The 19,900-nt window shown below is 36.2% G+C and overlaps 1 protein-coding gene across 5 annotated transcripts; it reads right to left on the bottom strand.

Moving 5' to 3' along the window:
• Nucleotides 1-4,724: 4,724 nt before the first annotated feature.
• LOC107667055 (guanine nucleotide-binding protein G(I)/G(S)/G(O) subunit gamma-2) lies at nt 4,725-18,005 on the bottom strand. 5 transcript variants are annotated; one of them, XM_016458637.1, is made up of 4 exons: nt 17,604-17,707; nt 11,096-11,177; nt 5,486-5,590; nt 4,725-5,369 (listed from the first exon to the last, which is right to left on the bottom strand). In XM_016458637.1, the coding sequence occupies exons 3-4, from the start codon at nt 5,570-5,572 to the stop codon at nt 5,241-5,243; spliced, it is 216 nt and encodes a 71-aa protein (XP_016314123.1). In that variant the 5' UTR covers nt 5,573-5,590; nt 11,096-11,177; nt 17,604-17,707; the 3' UTR covers nt 4,725-5,240. The 5 variants fall into 5 exon arrangements, with proteins under 5 accessions (XP_016314123.1, XP_016314124.1, XP_016314125.1 ...); XM_016458636.1 differs by lacking the exon at nt 17,604-17,707 and adding an exon at nt 17,852-18,005 and having other exon boundaries at nt 4,727-5,369; nt 5,486-5,598; XM_016458635.1 differs by having other exon boundaries at nt 4,727-5,369; nt 5,486-5,598.
• Between the last annotated feature and the right edge of the window lie 1,895 nt (nt 18,006-19,900).

Raw genomic sequence — 19,900 nt, 5'->3', positions numbered from 1 at the left:
GGACAAGACTCAAACCCGCAACCTTTGGGTTACGAGTCCGACTCTCTTAACCATTAGGCCACAACTTCCCTTAGCCATGTTAGCCTACCAGTTAGCCATGTTGTCATTTAGGAGTAGAAACATAATTTTTTTTTTTAAAGCGGGGGTTGCAGTCTTTTAGCGTGTCCACATGGAGTGCGGTGCTTAACCAATTGTATTGCTTTCACAACTGTGTGGTGTGGGGATGGTGTGAGGTGAAAACCCAAAAGGCCCCCACTGGCCATTTCTCTCCTATTGGTAATTTCTGTGAGTGGTAGATTTGTGTATCTGATTTGATTAAGATTGTGTATAAAAACCAATGTGTTAAACGGTTTAATTTGTGTATAAATAAATGGCTTAATTTTTATACTTTGCCTATGTCTCCATGCTCACCCTGCCTTTGGCAATGAACCTGTGTTCCCTTGTATATGGTTGTTATGTCCCGGTATATTCCGGGTGGCGTAGTCGATTTGTATCCATCGTTGTTGGTAATTTCCCCTACCTGACCACTTATTGCCACATAAAGGTATTTTACTTGTTTGTTTACACACATGAACAGCTTTATTTAGCATTTAATTGTCTGTTGCCATGGATAATAGGCTACTCCAGGAAATAACTATTTCAAGCGTATATTGTTGACATTTGTTGACATTTTCTGACATATAAAATTTATGGCCAGAGATACAGACAAGCTCTGAGGGCAGAATGTACAGAAAGCTAAAACACTGACAGGGAACATAAGCAATATGTCAGGACCCAAGCGGCTAAAATGCATATATACAACACAAACATTGTATGTGTCTGCAGACTAGCACACATACGTACACATTCAGCTCACACACACGTATACATTGTGTCAAAGTCTTTCTAGAAAACAAGATACTTTGTTACAGAAAAACACTGGTTACTAAGAGAAAGCTAACATTTTTTTTCCCCTGCCCTATTGACTCCAGCTCATATATGATAATTTTCCTATAGTTCTCAAAAATATCCTCTGTCTCTAGGGCCCTCATTTATAAAATACTGCGTAGAAAGAATCCTAAATTCAAATTTGAAATGTAACGCAGGGAATTCTGTGAATGTCAATTTACGTTTATTCACTGTAAATTATACGGTCTTTTTCACTTCCAAAAACGGTATACTACCGTAAAATTTATGTCCAATACATGTAATGTCCAATACAGTTTTTCACCGTATATAGTAGGGGAATTTACCGTTAACCATTTAACAGGTTTTTACTGTAGCATTTTTACAGTCTTTTACCGTTAAATTCACGGTCATTTTTTACAGTGTAGGCTACGCCTCTCTTTTAGATGTGAAATCTATAAATTGCAATGATCTTGAAATTGTGCGCAGCTGAACAGTTTCAGATATCCGCCCTGTAAATAATGTCTAATTAATGTCCTAGACTTATAAAAGAGCACCTGACAATGTCCAAATCTTTTACAAGCGGTAAGAATGGCTTATATTTCCAAAAACCTGCAGCACTCGGGCAAGCACGTCTGCTCAGACCCTGACGTGGCGCTCAGCTCTTTTCCACGTCAAAGACCGTTTTTATAAATATGAACGTTGCCGTGGATTTTTGCGTACGCACACTCTACGATCAAATCTGTGCGTACGCACGTTTTATAAATGAGGCCCCCGGCGTTGCCAGTTTAGGATGGATGCATCAACAGGTTACCTGTGTGGTGGTGCTGTGACACAGTAGTCTATTGAAATTCAGTACTGTGCTCTTGGGTTTTAAATTTACTCAGGCCATTCCAGATGTATGAGTTTGTTTCTTCATCGGAACAGATTTGGAAAAATATAGCATTTTGTTCACTTGCTCACCAACGGATCCTCTGGAGTGAATGAGTGGCACCAGCATGAGAATTCAACAGCTGATAAAGACATCACAATAATCCACAATCCAACTCCAGTCTATCAATTAACATGTTGTAAAGTGAAAAACTGTGGGTTTGTAAGAAACAAATCCTTCAGAAACAAACATTTCATCTGCTCCGATGAAACAAACTCATCTACATCTTGGATGGCCTGGGGGTGAGTAAATGTTCAGAAAATCACTAAATTAATTTTGGATTGTGCTATTGCTTTAAACTCATGATACATGGGAAAAGTTTTTTTTTTTTTGAAGAAATAATGTGTTCGTTTGTGACTTCATACACCGAATGATTAAGAAAAAAAAAGCAATTTAATTTTAATTTCACACCCAAAGATAAACAGGGAAATATATATTTATAATAGGCTTCATTTTCTGTATTTATTTATTTTATTTTTTCCCCTTCATTCAGAGGCACTCAAACCCAAGAAACTGTAAATGAGATTATACTGCCACCTGCTGTCATGAACAGAATGTGCTTCTGCGAGAATATAATTAAAACCAGAATCAGAATTTCTTTTGTTAAACACACAAGGCTGCGCTAAAGAAGGGTTCTTCATATGTCACAAGACATCCATTAGGTATATAAATAAGGGACAAAACATTTTAATACTGAATATACTTTTAAATAAATAAATAAATATCGTCTACATTAAGTGTTTCATATAAGTAATAATCATATTTATTTAACTAATTATTGAAAAGCGATAGAGAGGATTCAGAGAGCAAGTTTTTATACATGCACCTGAAACAACACAAATAACACCCCAGTAAGTGTTCATTTTCTGTGTCTCTAGTGTCTGCACGTGTTATCAGGCTGTCGTCAGCGCGGTCTCCATGGCAATACATCACACACCGTGAGACGCATTCGCAGGAAGCTGACGTGATGAGTTTGTTATTTCCCTAAAAATGAGGCGTCTTGCATGTGTTTGTGTTTGTGTTTGTGTACGTGTCTGGGTCAGGCACTGCGTCACAATATTATTGTATGTGTCTGATGACTGATTGATCAGATGGTAGGATAATTACAGCCGAGTGACGCATTTTGAAATATAGCCTAATGAGTGAAAGCAGAGAACAGCAATGAAGGGAATTTTCAGATGGAGTGTACTTATGTCAGCCTGTCCTTATTTATGTAGTACTTTTTTCAGTGTATTTATGTATTTGCATAATGTTTACTTACTTATTGAAGTTCGTGCGCTGCATACTTCTCTCTCTTTCTCTCTCATTTATTTTTATTATAATTCATTTTTTTAACGTTTTATCACAACCTTTGCTATGAAACAAGGGTTCCTCCTATATGGAGGACCAAACCTGCAAAAACAATAAATAAATAAATAAATACACAAATAAGTAAATAAATGTGCACATAAATAAATAAATGTGTGTATAAATACACAAATTCTTGTTTAAATACATATAGAAATAATTAAACGTGACGAAAGTAGGCAAATAAATAAAATAAATTGGTGGGCAAATGGAAAATGTTTAAGGAAATGCTAAACTCATCCTATTTATTTTCCTTTGATCACTCATTTATTTCTGAATGTAGTTCCGCATTTATTTTTCCTCTGCACAGCATGCTAATGAGAGGGTGTCACCCATGGACTTGCTCGGGTCTTGTGATATTCAAAAAATGAAAAAAAAAACAATGACAACTGTGTAACTTCATATTTTTAATTTTCCCAATGCCCCCCACCCAAACCTGAAACTTTACATTAAAGAACTGTAATATATTAGACGATTTGCAGAATTTAAAACTATTTACATAGGCAGCACTTCCAGTCAACCTTTTGAGCCCTCTTGAACTGGCTGTCTGTCATTGGAAGGCACATGAAACCACCTCCTGCATTGATGGCATTCGATCTGAAAAAAGAAAGAAAGATAATAATCTAATCTAATTGCTTAGTAATCAATTATTCATTTCAACTCAGTTCAATTCATATTGCTTTATTGGCATGACATCCTGAAAATAACAGTAGAATACTGGCAGCTGTGGTTGCTGTCAGTAATGAACCGTTCATTTACAGTTCTCTAGTTGATTTACATCAATTTTTTTTTTTTTTACCAAGTCCATGGTTGACACCCTCTCATTAGCATGCTGTGCAGAGGAAAAATAAATGCGGAACTACATTCAGAAATAAATGAGTGATCAAAGGAAAATAAATAGGATGAGTTTAGCATTTCCTTAAACATTTTACATTTGACCACCAATTTATTTGCCTACTTTCGTCACATGTTTAATTATTTCTATATGTATTTAAACAAGAATACGTGTATTTATACACACATTTATTTATTTATTTATTTTTAATTTCTGCAGGTTTGGTCCTCCATACTCCTATGGGCAAGAAAGATCATCGCTATCCAGACAAACCATGATTAACAGAGAAGGTAAACCTTTGATCAGTTTAAGGAAAATTGATGCTGTGGTTTACTAATCAAGCTATGCAGAGTTTGCAACTGATCTGTTTTTAATGGATGGCATCATGGGATGTAGCTGTTGTGGTTGTTGTTTCGATATTTAATTTGATTAGTGGTAACAGTTTGAAAGAAAAAAGACGGCGCTTTGTCAGGCTTCATGCAGTTATTATTGACATCACCACAAATATTCGAAACATATAGCACAACACAGCTGAACTTGCTAACATTTTTGTACAAAGAGTAAAAAGAGAACTATGCTTAAGACCAAAAAAAGAAAGAAACTTTGTTTGCTGTACAGATTAATAATTTTTTATCAGCATCTAAAAGATAAGTATTTCATTTTAGGAATATTTGTCCAAGCGTGAATTCATTAGAAAAGTTTACTAAACTGTCATTCATTAAATTAAAAAAGAAATTGTTTTGCTGTACCCATAAATGGCTACAGAAAGCTACCTAAATGGTAGGCATTATTAGATTATTAAAAGAAGATTATTATTTTAAAAAACACAAATAAACAAATAAGAAAGCAATTTAATAATCAATGGGCTCTAAGATCAGTGATCAGAATAATGATCACAGTCCACTAAAAACAATAAAGACAAATATTTGAATATCTCATCAGAACCACAGAAACCTTTGAATACTTGAATATTTTCACAACACATCCTGGCTGATCTGCTACAATGACAGTCACTCCTGTTTTTTGCTGCACTCCCTTCTGAATTTCAACAGATTCTTGTAACTATACTCAGCTTTGGATCTCAAGGCCACTAGGTGGAGTCAGTGGCTTTAATTGGGGCTCATAGAGAGCCAGGAGAATTTGAGGGTTCTCCACTGCATCTCTCCAGCCCTTGTCAACATGTTTTATGTCCATGAGTGTATCCCAGAGGGAGCAGGTGAGTCCATGGCTGGGCAGCGCTGCTTACAGGATGGCACAGAAGAACTTCTTCTCCCTGAAGGGGTTCTCGGACGCAGGCACGGGGGAGAGCAGGGGATCCTCTTTAGCGTGGGCTTCGCAGTACGATGTCAGATCTGCTGCTGCTTTTGAGACCTGATGTTGATTCATGAAAACACAAACAGTCACCAAACAATGCTCACAGTATTTTCACTCTTAACCAAGTGAATTGGATTCATTTGAATGAAATAATATGTTCATATTCTTATTACCTTTATCCTGTCGATATTGGCCTCCATCTTGAGCTGCTCCACCAGTTTGCGGGCCTGAGCAATGCTAGCAGTGTTGTTGGTGGCCATGAGGCTGCCGGTTCAGGCCTGTTGCACTGTAACACACATGGAAGAACAAGTTCAGCAGAATTGGCATGATATATATGGATACATGTTTAAAATCTAGCAGGACAATTGATACGGAGGAGTTATGTGTTCAGTTATGTGCCAGTGTGCATTAACTTTCACTAATTTGATTTGAGCAAAACAGTTGATATGTTCTCTAATGCAGTGGTTTTCAAACTGGGGTTCAGGACAACATTTGGAGGTGTTATGTACAATTATAAAATAACTAAATAAATCAAATTCAGTGAAACAGGTTAAAATGGGTAATTTTTCATTCTACTTTCAAAATCATGAGATTCATCACAAACTATACACTTACACGAAAGATTGGGGTGAGACAGAGTTTCTTTACTTTTCTTTTTTTTAACTGATCAAAAGTGACAGTAAAAACATTTATAATGTTGCAAAAGATTTTGATTTCAAATAACTGTGACTTTTAAACTTTTTAGAAGATTAGAATGATTCCTTAAATATATATAAGTACATTTTAAAATATACACAAATAGAAAGGTTATTTTAAATTGAAATAATATTTCACAATATTACAGTTACTTTTAAATTACCGTTACTGCATTTTTGATTTAATAAACTGATAAAAAAAACTGACCTCAGACTTTTGAATGGTGGTTCATTTTTAATATTCATACATATATATTCGTTTTTTCACAGTAATATATTCTCAAACAATGATTCCTTCAGAAGGGAATCATCATATTTGCTGGTCAATACCATCAAAAAAAGTTAGAAATCCTTGCTCTAGAGTATTATGGCAGTACAGTGACAAATCAATGTTCAGGCTGGTTAGTCATGGTTGGTCTGAATCTGGTTGACAAAGGAAGGGTGGGGACACCATCATATTATCATCCCATGCTGGAGAACAGCATCAAAAGCACTGATACAGTACCTCACTTCCTACCACATTGTCTGCTTTGACCTATTTAGACTCTGAAAACTCCATGGTAATTTAAAGTCTCTCACAGAAGGCCACAACACAGTTAATAGCAAAAAAAAAACATATACATCTGTTGTTGTTTTTTTGTTTTTTTTTTGCTTCCCTCACAGTTGTTCAGTCATCGAGATGTAATTTAATTTGAATGTAATCTATTAATATATATGAGTAGGGGGTAGAAAATTATTATTATTAGCTTAATATAAAACCCATCAATGGATAGTCCCCACCACGACAGAAAAATCAAATGCGTTTGTGTGCTTCTTTCATATTCGTGTGGCTCTGCCATATGGGTATTGATAGCACACTGTGACACACCTGTCATGGCTGTGAGCTCAAAGGTCTGTGGTGTATCGGAGTTTTTCATCTCAGCCGGCTCTCCTGCAGTGAGGTTAAATACAAAGGCCTGCTGCTGAGAGCAAACAGCAGGGGTCGCTAGACTATCAGCTGTCATACTAACCTCATTAAACTACTCTAGAATATTGAGCCCAACCAGGTTCAATGAAAGACAGCAGAAACGTACTATCATTTAACAACGTCCAGCATAATTTACCCCGACATATTTACTCCTCTATTACTACTGCACAAGACACACCTTCCCTTGAGTGTTTATAATGTGAATCTAATTCAATTTTCAAGGTTTAGTCATTAATGAAATTGAAAATGAGAGGAAACTCCAACTTGCCCTGATGGAAACAAATTCATCACGGCCTATTGACTCTCCACTTTTAAACCAATAAAGCTTGCAAATGTAGTCAGTACCTTGACATCCAAATGTTTGTGGAAAATGTCCTCACTTTGATCACATCATCTACAATTCTATTTCCTGATATGATTACATTATGATTCAACAGTTAATGCATCAGGTTGTATGCCACTGAAAATAACACCATCAGATAAACAAGGGAATAAACACAATTATGTTTAGTTAAAGACATTTAACTAAATTTATTACACAAAATCTGTTCTAATGAGAATCCAGACTCTTCAAATTTTCTGAAAAGAGCAGCATCTTCATCCTCAGCTCCTGGTAATCTGTCGCAAAACGGGTTTCATTAAACCTAGTGACCATCCCAGGCATCTTTGCTATGGACCTCAGTTGCTAGGCAACTGAGATACAGAGCGATCTGACAGCAATGAAATGTTCCACTCCTAAAATCAAGGATGGAGCTCACCAAAGGCAACTTTAGACCGGGGACCCCATACATCTGAAGAGTTCAGAGAGAGGACAGCTTCAGCACACTGCCTACCTCTGTAAATTAGGCCTAAAGAGACATTTACAGCCAGACAAGGAACATCAACACAAATCCAGTGTGGAGTCTATGTTTAAAAGCCATTTTAGATTGCAGTCTTTATTCGTCTTCCGGGTGCTCAGAACTTTACCTTATAGGGGGTCAGAGAGAGGGGGGATTAAGACACAGGAGACCAAAGGAGAATGTCAGTGATAGGAAAAGAGAATAGTGCCAGTAAGTTTAAGAGTGTGGAGCCTGCTGATATACAGTCCGTGTAGAACGTGATGAGCTAGAGACATCTACCGCCAGTTAACCCTTTACTGCAACACTCTCAAAGTGGTCTAACCCAGGGGCTTTCAAACTGGAGGCTGGGGGTCAATGAAAATATATATATATTTTTTTTTTTTAATTTGACAAAGTTAACAGGTTGACAAGATATTAATCAAATATGTTTAATGAAATAATTTTTACAATTTCTTAAACATTGCTGAATGTAATAAGTCTATTTTTATTCTATTAACAGCCACAGTTTATAGCAGGAAATAAATATATCTGCATTTCCTTTTGTGAAAAAAATAAGAATAATACATTCTCTATTCTCTATAAAAAATAAAAACGTTTCTTCAGTTTCTTCATATACAACTAATATAACTCTAATAGTGGGTAGAAAAAAACTAGATGTGCTGTAAACTTAATACAAATGAAATATTTTACAGATTATATTAAAAAAAATTGCTTAAGTGCTCCTGCAGCAAAGATAACTATATGAGTTTTCAAATTATTTCGAGATTTCTTTTAAAATTATTGAATGTCTTTTAATATTAATGAATGTCTAAATCAGAAATCATGTCAGAAATAATGTAATTAATTGCAATTATTTTATTCTACTAACAGCTCTAGTTTTTAACAGTAAATAAATATATCTGCATGTCATTTTGTGAAAAAAAAATCTCCATAAAATGTTCTATTCTCTCAATAAAAATGAATTAGATTGAAAATCTATCTTTTTCAGTATTATACATCTAATATTACTCTATTTAGTACAAAAAAAACAAGATTTGTTGTCAATTTAATACATGGTAAATATTTTCTTGATTATATTATTATAATTTGCATTAGTACAATGGTTAATTTAGTACAATATAAAAATATAAAAGTACAATATAAATGGCATTTATATCGGTACATGTCAGCTCTTCTTTATAAAACCATGTTTAACCCTTGTGCGGTCTTCGGTCAATTCTGACCGGAGAATTTTACATTTTGAATTTTTAAAAATCGTAGCTTCACCAGAATGGTATGAAGCTTTGTGACTTTTATGGCACTTGGTATGTGAACACAAAAAAAAATTGAGGGCATGATTCAAAAAAGCTAAGTGGTCGTAAAAAAAATAGTCACACTCATGGTCTTCAGTCAAAAATGACCGACCATAGGAAATGAATGGGAAATGTTTGTGTGTACAATCTACAAATCCCCCACAATGCAGAAGATAATTGCACAGCAATGAAGGGGTGAAACTCTAAAACATTTAGAGTGCAAAATCAACACACCAACTCACACATGCGCGGACACACACTTGTACATACACACACACACACACACACACACACCTATGAACTGGTGACTGTAACACTGCAACTATGTAAAATAAAATCAATAATTAAACTACAATGCAGTAAAAAAAAAGTGGACAGCAAGGAAGGGGTTACACTCTAAAACATCAAGAGTGTAAAACAGATACATCCACTCACACACACTTACTTACACTCACAGACACACATACAGAATTATACATACTCAAATTAATTGGTATGGCTATAACCATATAGCTAAAATTAGTCAGAAGACTTAAATAAGAGGTTAAAATCAGATCAGATCCAGAAGGATTAAGCTCTGATAAAGCATTCATGTTAATTTTTGTTACATTTTTATAGAATTTTAATGTTTTGTGTAACAAAATGCTGACTGTGTTCAGGTTTGAATGTAGTAATGATAATGCAAAAACCTACACTTCAAATCAACATTTAAAACAACAAAAAATATAAACCTTGACAAAAAGTAGTCTTTGAGAATGCCTTAATATACATTTAAATCCACAACCTAATAAAAGTAAACAATTATGTATAAAAACAACTAGGGAATTCACAAGCCTCTCTATAGAGTCCTATACAGGAATCTAGTGGTTACACCATGAAATTACAGGTTTTTCTTTTGTTTTTTGCTCTCACCAGGAGGTGCTATTCTGCCTTCAAAAATTGGATTTTAAAGGACTAGTCTCTATTTTAATCTGAAATACTGCATTAATTGAAAAATAATTGAAAACAATTTTTAGATTTTTTTTTTTACTATTTTCAATGGGGAAAATTTATCATAATTATTGCATAAATATTAATTAGTATCATAAAATTCTCTCAAAATACAAAAGAAAAAGGAAAAAATATTATTGAACAAAAATATATTAGATTGATTTTACTGAAGAAAATAAAGTTACATTTCAGGTGTCCGGTCACTTTTGACCGCGAAGATTGTGAGTGTGACTCCCAAATAAGGAGCGCACAACAAAAGTTGTTCACACATTAAAAATAAATGGCTGCCATTAAATTTTAGGAAGAGAGTCCATTGCAAGGGGATCATCATATTTGGGGGTTGAAAATTTAGTGAGCCGATCACAGCTATGCATCAGCCAGTCTTCACTGTTTGTAACTTCAAGTACTTTCTTTGACTTCAAAAAAATATCTCTATTGATTTGTCCATCACAAAACTGATCTGTCAGGGGTCTATAAAGCAGCATGTATATATTTTAAGAAGTACAGGAGGAGCTCATTTAATCTGTATCCCCAGAGAGAGGGCCATATGTGTGCCATTTACCCAACTCTGCCACATTTCTACAGGGGCAGGAAAGCCAGCAGGGAAATGGAAGTGCCACTGCAGGGGGCGTTTGAAGAGTCTGTTATAATGCAACACAACAAGAATAATCGAGGTGTAATATTGAGTCTCTCTGGGTAGAAAATCTTCCTCTAAATGGAACATTCTAAAGAAGAACTGTGACATGTGAAAATGGATGCCCTCTGCCTTACCGCAAAAAAACACTGCGATGTGAAATTTGAAAGATGGCATGATCATTGATAAACCCACTAATGGTTCACACACTCCCACCCACAAACTTATTAGCGCAGCTGTCTGATAGCAAGTAACGCTCTGTTACACTAGTAGACTATCACATATTTTTTAGCACTGCATACAGTGGGTGTTAGTGTGTTTGTTTCTCCTTTTTTTCTCTTTATATATTTTCTTTCTGGTTCTCACCTTATTTTCGACTCTTTTCACCTTCTGCCTGTTTCGTTGGTCTTCAAATGTGAGCTGACCTCCTGTGGTGTGCCTTCAGCCTCTGTTGAGAAAGGAAGCCATGCAGTTAGAGTCCATATGTTCTATATTCCGGCTGCAGCTAAAGGCCTTGTGCAAGTTTGTGTGGATGTGCAAGTGTGTGTGTGTGTGTGTGTGTGTGTGTGTGTGTGCATGTGCTGGTCGAGGGGTTTAGTATGTCACACCTTTCCCAGTCTGTTTGCACTGAGAAACATTCCAGACCCGACTGAAGTTTATCTTATGCACCTATACAAATGCCAAGCCTGTACTATCAGAAGAAAAACAACTGAACAACTGACTTAAGTGCGATGATAACACATTCAGTTGATTGCTATGATTTTTTTGTAAAGATACAGCAGTATTAAAAAGAACTTTGTTCCACATGGTGTTGGTAGGAACTACTAGGAACTGAGTCACCCTATTGCTGTAATACTTTGTTTTTGCTCGCAGGAACACTCGCAGGAATGAGGAACTAGAGGACTAGTCTCACATTTTAATATAAAATACCAGTCACTTATCCACCTATTCACAGGACAAAGCCACCAGCACATTGCTTGTGTAAAGGCATATTTACATTTTTATTAAATGGTTTGGCTGTCTCTTGACAACATATATTACAACAACAAAGAAAAAAATTATAATCTTAATGTCTCTAATGTCTCTAATGTTTTTCTTAAACTTATTCAACTCATGCATAATTTTTTCCATAACACTGCTTAAAAAAACATCTTTAAGTCATGATGTAATGGACAAATTATTCTTCAGTATTGTGATGTGTACGAATGAAACAGATTATCAAAAGAAAAAAAATGTATGGTAAGGACTTGGTTCGATCCATTGGTTGTTGATTGGATGGAGGGAAATCTGAATGCGAGCTTGCAGTCAATTGTAAGAAAGGGCAGAGTTTAAGCGGACTAAATAATTGGAGAAGTCTGGCATATGTTATCAGAGAAATCAGGTTTCACCTGTTATAATATTTTCTTAAAAAAAGGTCACGGACAAGGTCAAGGTCACGATGAGATTAATCAATCACATTAAGAAAAAATGCATGGTGAATTTCCATTTCATGCCAACTTGAAATCATCTTAAGCTGGTTTGCTGGTCTTAGTTGGTCTGTTGGCTGGTTTCAGAGGGGTTTTGAGCTGAAACCAGCTTGGTCAGGTAGAGAGACCATCTTAAACCAATAAAACCTCATTAAACCATATAAGACCATCTGAAAACAATCTTAGGTTGGTTTAAGAAGTGTTCAAATGTGTGCAACTGTTGCATGGCCAACCCCACCACCAATGTTACATTCAATGGTAATTGTGTTCACAACCTATTTTACTTCTGTAATGTGGCACATTTCCATGAGAAACAGGATATTCAACAAGAAGGAATGTAGAACAGTCCTTGATTTTATTCATTGTGAATTGGTGGATTGTGAAAAGTGGGCATACTTCAATAAATGCATGTTTTTAAAAATGCTGAGCTATTTATCTATTGTTTAACATTATCCAATAGTCTGCATGGCCTAAATAACAAGTGATTTTGATGAAAGATTATAAAAACAAACTTTCTACAGGAAAAACATGCATAAAGCACAATAAAGCCGAGAATGTGCATTAAGAACGTAAACAGGGTCAATTTTTGTCATGTTGACATTGCACCAAATTTAGATAAAACACACATACGTGCTTCTCTTCAAAAGCATATGTGTGTGTGTGTGTGTGTAAGAAGTTTCTACAAACATTTTTACATTCTTTTATTGTGACTCGTGTTTCACTGGAATCATACTCCGTATCATAAGGGCAACACTGTTCCAGCTGAGCAACTGATCAAGTTTACTAAGTCACATAAGCCATATGTATGGAGTTTACAAATCATGGACTAACAAAATGTTTTAACATCACATTTTAGTAAAATAAGTCTTTATTAACATTTGCACATACAATCATAATTTATATAAAAAGTCATAAAAATTCATGGTATTTTACTGCTACTAGTGTTCATTTCAGCTGAAAACGGCAGTGAATTGTCTGTATAGGTACGTTTTTGGAGTTTTAAAACAATGAAGATAGAGGCACATTTTTCCAATGAGCCTATGTTGCAACATTCTCGCCAGGCCTCAGCAGACACTAGTCAGTTTAATAATTTATCCACTGAGCCCCATATGGTACAGAGAGTGTGTGTCTGTGTGTGAGTGAAGAGAGAGACAGATTTATAATGCTTTTCTGGTTTCACTCTAGGGGTCCCCTAGTAGGCACTGACCCTGACACCCAAACAGGCACTCAAACCATGCCTGTCACACCGTTTCTCTGATGCCGACTGCCACACACTGGAGATTCAATCAGCACATCCTGCAGACAGTCTCAAAAACCTCCCAAGTAAATTTGACACAAGCTACCACCCTTCACGTTTAAATATGAAATGTCTCTGACTCTGAAATATCAGTTTAAAAAAAGTATTGTTCCATGGTTTGTTTCCTGTGGTGTTCGGCTGCCTTATCAGACTGTAAAAAACAGTCTGTTCTCATGTAAGATTCAGTCTTATAAAGACTAGCCTCCCCTCACGTGTTATGAGTTAGGAATGCTATACAGGCAATTCTCCATGAATTTAGCGATAGGCTAACCCTCATACAATATTCAAAAAGGTAATAAAACATTCTTAATCTAAATGAAAATTGATTTAGATAAAGGATGAGATCATTTGGGATTATCAAGACGTGTGGTTTTTAATGAAACAGAAGCTTGTGGGTACAGTGGGTTAAAATGACTTCCTGCAGAATCTGCCACTTAGCCAAGAGCAACACCCAAGGTTCCCGGAGAGTTAACAATATTCCAAATATCCGGGGCTGTATTCTCTACTTTCAACAAAGTCATGTGTATATACTAAAATGTACTCTCACACAGAGTTCTTGGTGTCCCCTTATCAATAAATACAAGGCTTTTCCATCGCCATGTCACTTTAATCACACAATTCAGAGTTTCAGTTTCACTGAAGATGTAATGTAATGCAGTACACACAACTTCATATTACAAACAAACCTTTATAGTTTTTTATATAAAGTAAACAAGTTAGTTTATATTTGTATTATATTTTTATATTTAATATAGAGTATATCAGAAATTAAATAATTGTAATAATATTTACTTGTAAGGAGGTCCACATAATGGGATTTTGTCTGGTTTTTGTCCCCAAAGTAGCACACACAGGCACACACTCATATAAAAACATGACATCAAACAACTTTCAGCTCTAGTCTGAAATTAGGTGGAGAAAAGATGCCTGGTGTGAGTATTAGCCAGAGTGGTTGAGTCTACAAACAGAGCATGAAGTCATTTTCTCCTTCATGAGAATACTCTCTCCACATATTCACTCACTGTCTCTCTTAGAATGGAATAAAAGGATGAAAGAGTTTGGCTATGCTTCTCAGGAAAGAGTGAAAAAATTATAAATGGAAGAAATTTAGTTTGGCTTTTAACAAAGACCTTTGTCTCTCACAGCTGTTCATACTTATACACACACCCGCACCAATACACACACTCCAGACAGCACCAGATCCACCCACTCCGAACAGTGAACTGTAAGATGTGTGCTGGGGTTGCTCTTATATGATTCACATCTATTCAAGGACCTCTCCACTCCCTATTCTTTCTCTTTGAACAAAAACACTTATCCATAGTAATGCTCTTATTCTTTACAAAATTACACAGACACATACTTTAGAAGAGCGTATCATAAACACAGGTCTCAACAATAAGGATGGCTCAGGGTCAGAGAGAACAACATCAATATGTTATTTTCCATGCTGTTTTTTGATAGAGGGAAAAAAAGATATGCTTCTAGTTTCAAGATTATTTGTTCTTCAGACATTATTCTTTAAAGAATAAGCTGCATGTAAAGTGACCAACATTTGGTTTTTGACCACTGAAAATGGGTAATATTCAACAATCTGGACATGACGTCTCATTGAGATCCCCATATCTCTGGGACTGAATTAAATAGGGACTTGAAAATGAGGATTCAAAAAGAAATGTTTATTAAGAACTAAAATCTAAAATCATATTGCAATATGTTTAATACTTCTTGAGTTATAGGCGAGCAAACTTTGGAAAAATAATATTTATGGCACTCAGACAGGTATGTTCAATGCAGTTGTTTTGACAGAAAGAAACGAGATACATTTCTAGTTTCAACATTATTTGTTCTTCAGACATTCAGACATTCCTCTTTAAATGAAAGGAAGTATCATATTTATGGAAATTGACCCACATTTGGTTTTTGACCACTGAAAATGTGTACAATTTAACGATTTACTCATGGAGCCACATTGAAATTCCAATATCTCTGGAACCGAACCATATAGGGCCTTAGAAATGAAGATGCCAAAAGGAAAGTTTGTTAAGACCCAATATCTAAAAGGGCATTAAGATATTTTGAATACGTCTTGTGTTAGAGGCATGCAAACTTTGGAGAAAAACTTGAAAAGTGCTCTTTCCCCATTTTTGTATGGTCACCGTTGACATATAATGCAACAAAAATTTCTAAAGTCACTAGATTTTACTAACAGACCTACCAATCTCTGTGTAAAAGTAAAATTATGATGCTGCCATCTTTTTGAAGAAATTTTAACCCCCTGTAATTTGGCTCTGAATCTCAGGTGAAAATTGCCATTTTGACCCACCTCTACAAAATAGTGGATTACTCAGTAAATATTGATCCATGACATTTGAAATTTTGGCTTTCATCACTATACATGTTTATCTTTCTTCAGAAAAAATATTAACAAAATCAAAAAATTTATCCGGGGCCCTCTGGTTAAGCTGACACAGAATGAACCATATGGAATATATAATACATATTTGAAATGTATTATAATTACAAAAGTGTAACTAGAATATTGTTAGTTAATTAGTACTTGTAAAGCAAATATTAATGGATTACTCTGCACAGCCATTTTCTAGATCCCTTAATCCTACCCCATACCTAAAGTAATCTACTACAACAACTATTTACTATCAATAAGCAGTAATTAGGAGTTTATTGAGGGAAAACACTTAGTGAATATGTGTTCCCACACACACACACACACACACACACACACACACACACACACGTAAACTAATTAATACATGGAAAAATAAATCGATTTTTAATTAAAATATTGGTTTTGTGTGATGTATGAACTTTGTTTGCTGTGAATTCTGATTATTTGAATGTGACTAATATAGTTTTATATATTTGTCAAGATGACTAATATTGTTCAGTTATAGAGTATGTACAGTATGACATTTACTAGTCTTAAAATTATCATATTTTGCACCATTAACAATTGTTTTCAACTGAACATTTGTGCATAAATGCCAAGTTTTCTTGGAGTTACATTACAAAATGTACAACATATATACTGGTGTGGCCAATAAAGTTTGGGCAGGGCAAATACAAATCTAATGGCCTGACTACTATCTTAACTTAACTTAACTTAACTACTGGCTATCGTCATGATAAAGGGTCAACATTTCATAAGATGTGTTTGTGACATGCAAACTGACTTAATAAAGAAAAATAAACTAATTAAATAAAGACCCACCAAACCAAGAAGCATCAAGTATTACACATAAGTTCAGTATGTATCTCATCTATCCTGTGCTAACAAGATACTACTAATGCATTCAGACTAGAAAGGCTCATTTCTGTGATTATATGCACTAACAAGACTCATTCCATGCAGTGAACACTGTTTAATGTACTCAAGCTATATGTTGAGAGCTAACCAGAGCTAAGCCTGCTGTACTGTTGAGCGGAACCTCCTGCAAGAACGAGCACTGTTCTAGTCATCATCACAATACTCTGGGGACTCCTGGGGGATTCCTCTTAAATATTCAACCCCCTCTCTTCTTCTGCCATTTCTCCATCACTCTCTTCTCTCTCCAGCATCTTCTCCCTCCCCTCCCCCATGCTCTCCTCCACTTTCATCCCCCCATCTCCGGCAGCATTTACCCCAAACAGATGCTCGGTGCTCCTCATACGCACACCTGACCATTAAAGGCATTTCTGCACTATACTGCACCACGTAAATCACAAATCCATGCTACGTGCTAACAAACACATCCTCTGGTAAATAACAAGCAAACATATTCGTCTCCAGAGCTATTTAAGACTGATTTAGACTGACACACATGCAACGGCTGTGGACAACCCTTGCGTCCATGCAAGATTAGTCAGATAGAACAAACACACTCATCCATACGGTAGAAAAAAACTGACAATAATCTCGTGCAGTTATACACTGAAAACACAAGTAAACACACACATATATAATAAAAGTCCATTTTTTCCAAATAAAACATATGATTTCATTTAGACAGCTTGCCCCACTGACACATCTTCATGCTTTTCTATCTGCACACACCAACCTCATTCTGGTCTTTCTGATGGAAATGAGCTCATGAAAAGATTTTCCACTCACCTTCTCAATGTGTGTACAGCCTAATCTTCAATGACACAAGAGCTGTATGTAACAGTAGCACACATACACTCCTTGTTCTGACACGCTGGCACCCACACATACACACACACACCACCCCAGCTGACAGCCTTCCTCTCGCTCCACCCATCAACTAGTGGAATCGCTCAGGAAGCCAGCTGAAAGCCACTTCCTCTTGCTCCCAAACACTCACAAAGACATTGTTTAAAAAGAAAAACAAGATTATTTACCTGCTGCCTCCCCAGTCAGACCATTTTGACGGCTTTTAGTCAGATTCAAGTGCATTGATGCTGATGTGCAGCAATGTGTTGTTTCTGCTCTCTGGCTCCTGTGCATGCATGTGCAGCGCAGCACAGAGGTTCTTGCACCGAGCTGACAAGGAACACAGATGATATCCACAGCTGCCCCTCCCCCAAAGCATGTGTATGTGTGTCTAAAAAGAAAGAGAGAGAAACCCTCCCTCTCAGAGTCATTGTGCACTCACACACACAGCCCGAGCTCCTGTAATCAAAAGCTTAATCTTCAGTCTCACGACATTAGAGTGACAGAAGATTAAAAAAGCAATTGCAACTGGCAACCCTTCAATAAACACACACATACACACGGTTACAGTGGAGGTTGAGGTGGTAATGTATTACAGGATTACAGATGTGTGTGTAACTCACGCTAGTCTGTATTTGGAAAGTAAAACAGTTACTCTGTCAGTGTCCCTTGAGATGACTGAGCCTAGGTTTGGCACTTTGGGATCCCCATTGGCTAATTGCAAGCTAAGTATTGCAGGTCACCAGCATATGTTGTGTTTTGGATGCTGGTCTTCAGCACTGGGATGCTGCTGTGCTGGTCACCAGGATTCCTAATATCCTTGATATGCTTGACTTCCTTGTTCAGCCAAAGTCAATGCTGATTAATCATACTATCCACTGGTGAACATGCTCAAATAGCATCAAACCAGTATTTTTCAAGTTAAACCTGCATTGTTTTTTGTTTTTTTACGGGAGCCCGTTTTCAGTAGATGGATGGGCATAATAATTTAAAAACAAAATGTTAATTAAAAGTGGAGTGATTTTTGGTCAGCCATTGTGAGCAGGAGCATTTGTTGGGCCGATCAGCTTTAGAAGAATATAATGGAATTAATTTATCAATGATCTGATTATAGAGATTCATTATGTGTACTAATGGAATCATCTCACGGAGTTAACCCTTCGGATTACTCACTAAAACATAATTACATTAATACTCCCATCCATCAGCATCACCACGAAAGGCTCACTCAGTGAAATAACCAATTATTATTTAGAGTTTAAGATGCGTTGAGACTGAGAGAGAATATGTGTATGTGCGTGAGTGTGCATGATTTCAATTCTAATTTGAGGCCATCTGGTGTCCCCAGTAGCTGCTGGCCTGCCCCACTGCCCCATGGGATTACCATGAGGATGTCAGTGAAGCCACTATCACCCTGATCTCAACACAAGCTGTAAAAGTTATAAGACAGAAAAATGTAGGTTTGAAGAAAAAAAGCTTAATCACTGTAACTGAAATGATACCTTAACTAAATAGAAAGGACGTAAGAGTTACAATGCGAAACATTCTGATGTGCAAAGGGCAAATGATTAATAACTAGTACATAGAACAAAAGTGTCACGAAGATATCAGACTGCGGTCAATAAAACAGATGACACAGCATGATGCAACCAAAAACAAAGCAGTTTGAATCTATAGTACAAGTTATAACAGTTTGATGCTATATAGCTGTGCTCTTGTTTATTGAGGAAGGCACTGCATCTTCTGCTGCCTGTCTATCCTCTGAGTAAGACAGGACGAAAGAAGAATAACAAGAGATGGCAAAGAGAGATAAAGAAAATGATGGCAGGAAGGGAATGAGAGAGAGAGAGAGAGAGAGAGAGAGAGAGAGAGAGAGAGAAGGGATGGAAGGAGGGAGTGTGACGAAGAGGCTGATGAAATGGATTTCCCCTCTTGTTGCCATGGTAACAGTGGTAGTGGATGAATGATTTTCAGTACAGTCGGGTAGCTGCGAGGAATAAAGCAGGAATAGAAGGAGGACAGCACAGCTTTAAAGGGGTCATATGATGCTGCTAAAAAGAACATTATTTTGTGTATTTGGTGTAATGAAATGTGTTTATGCGGTTTAAGGTTAAAAAACACATTATTTTCCACAAACTGTTCTGGAACAGTGTTGTAAATACAACTTAACCACTGATTTCTAGTTGTGTCCTCGTTTGGAGGGCCAAACAAAGTAGTTTCACTTTCACAACGAAACA

Source organism: Sinocyclocheilus anshuiensis, unplaced genomic scaffold (assembly GCF_001515605.1).
Source record: "Sinocyclocheilus anshuiensis isolate Anshui unplaced genomic scaffold, SAMN03320099.WGS_v1.1 scaffold1486, whole genome shotgun sequence".
NCBI classification, from domain to species: Eukaryota; Metazoa; Chordata; class Actinopteri; order Cypriniformes; family Cyprinidae; genus Sinocyclocheilus; species Sinocyclocheilus anshuiensis.
The sequence above is the reverse complement of the archived record's forward strand: the minus strand, read 5'-3'. Positions and strand labels throughout refer to the sequence as shown.

Bases quoted from the DNA above. Each gene is read 5' to 3' on its own strand.
- LOC107667055 (XM_016458636.1), bottom strand. From the start codon at position 5,572: ATGGCCACCAACAACACTGCTAGCATTGCTCAGGCCCGCAAACTGGTG. The intron at 5,370-5,485 runs GTAATAAGAATA...AATCAACATCAG, and splicing joins CCAATATCGACAGGATAAAG to GTCTCAAAAGCAGCAGCAGA.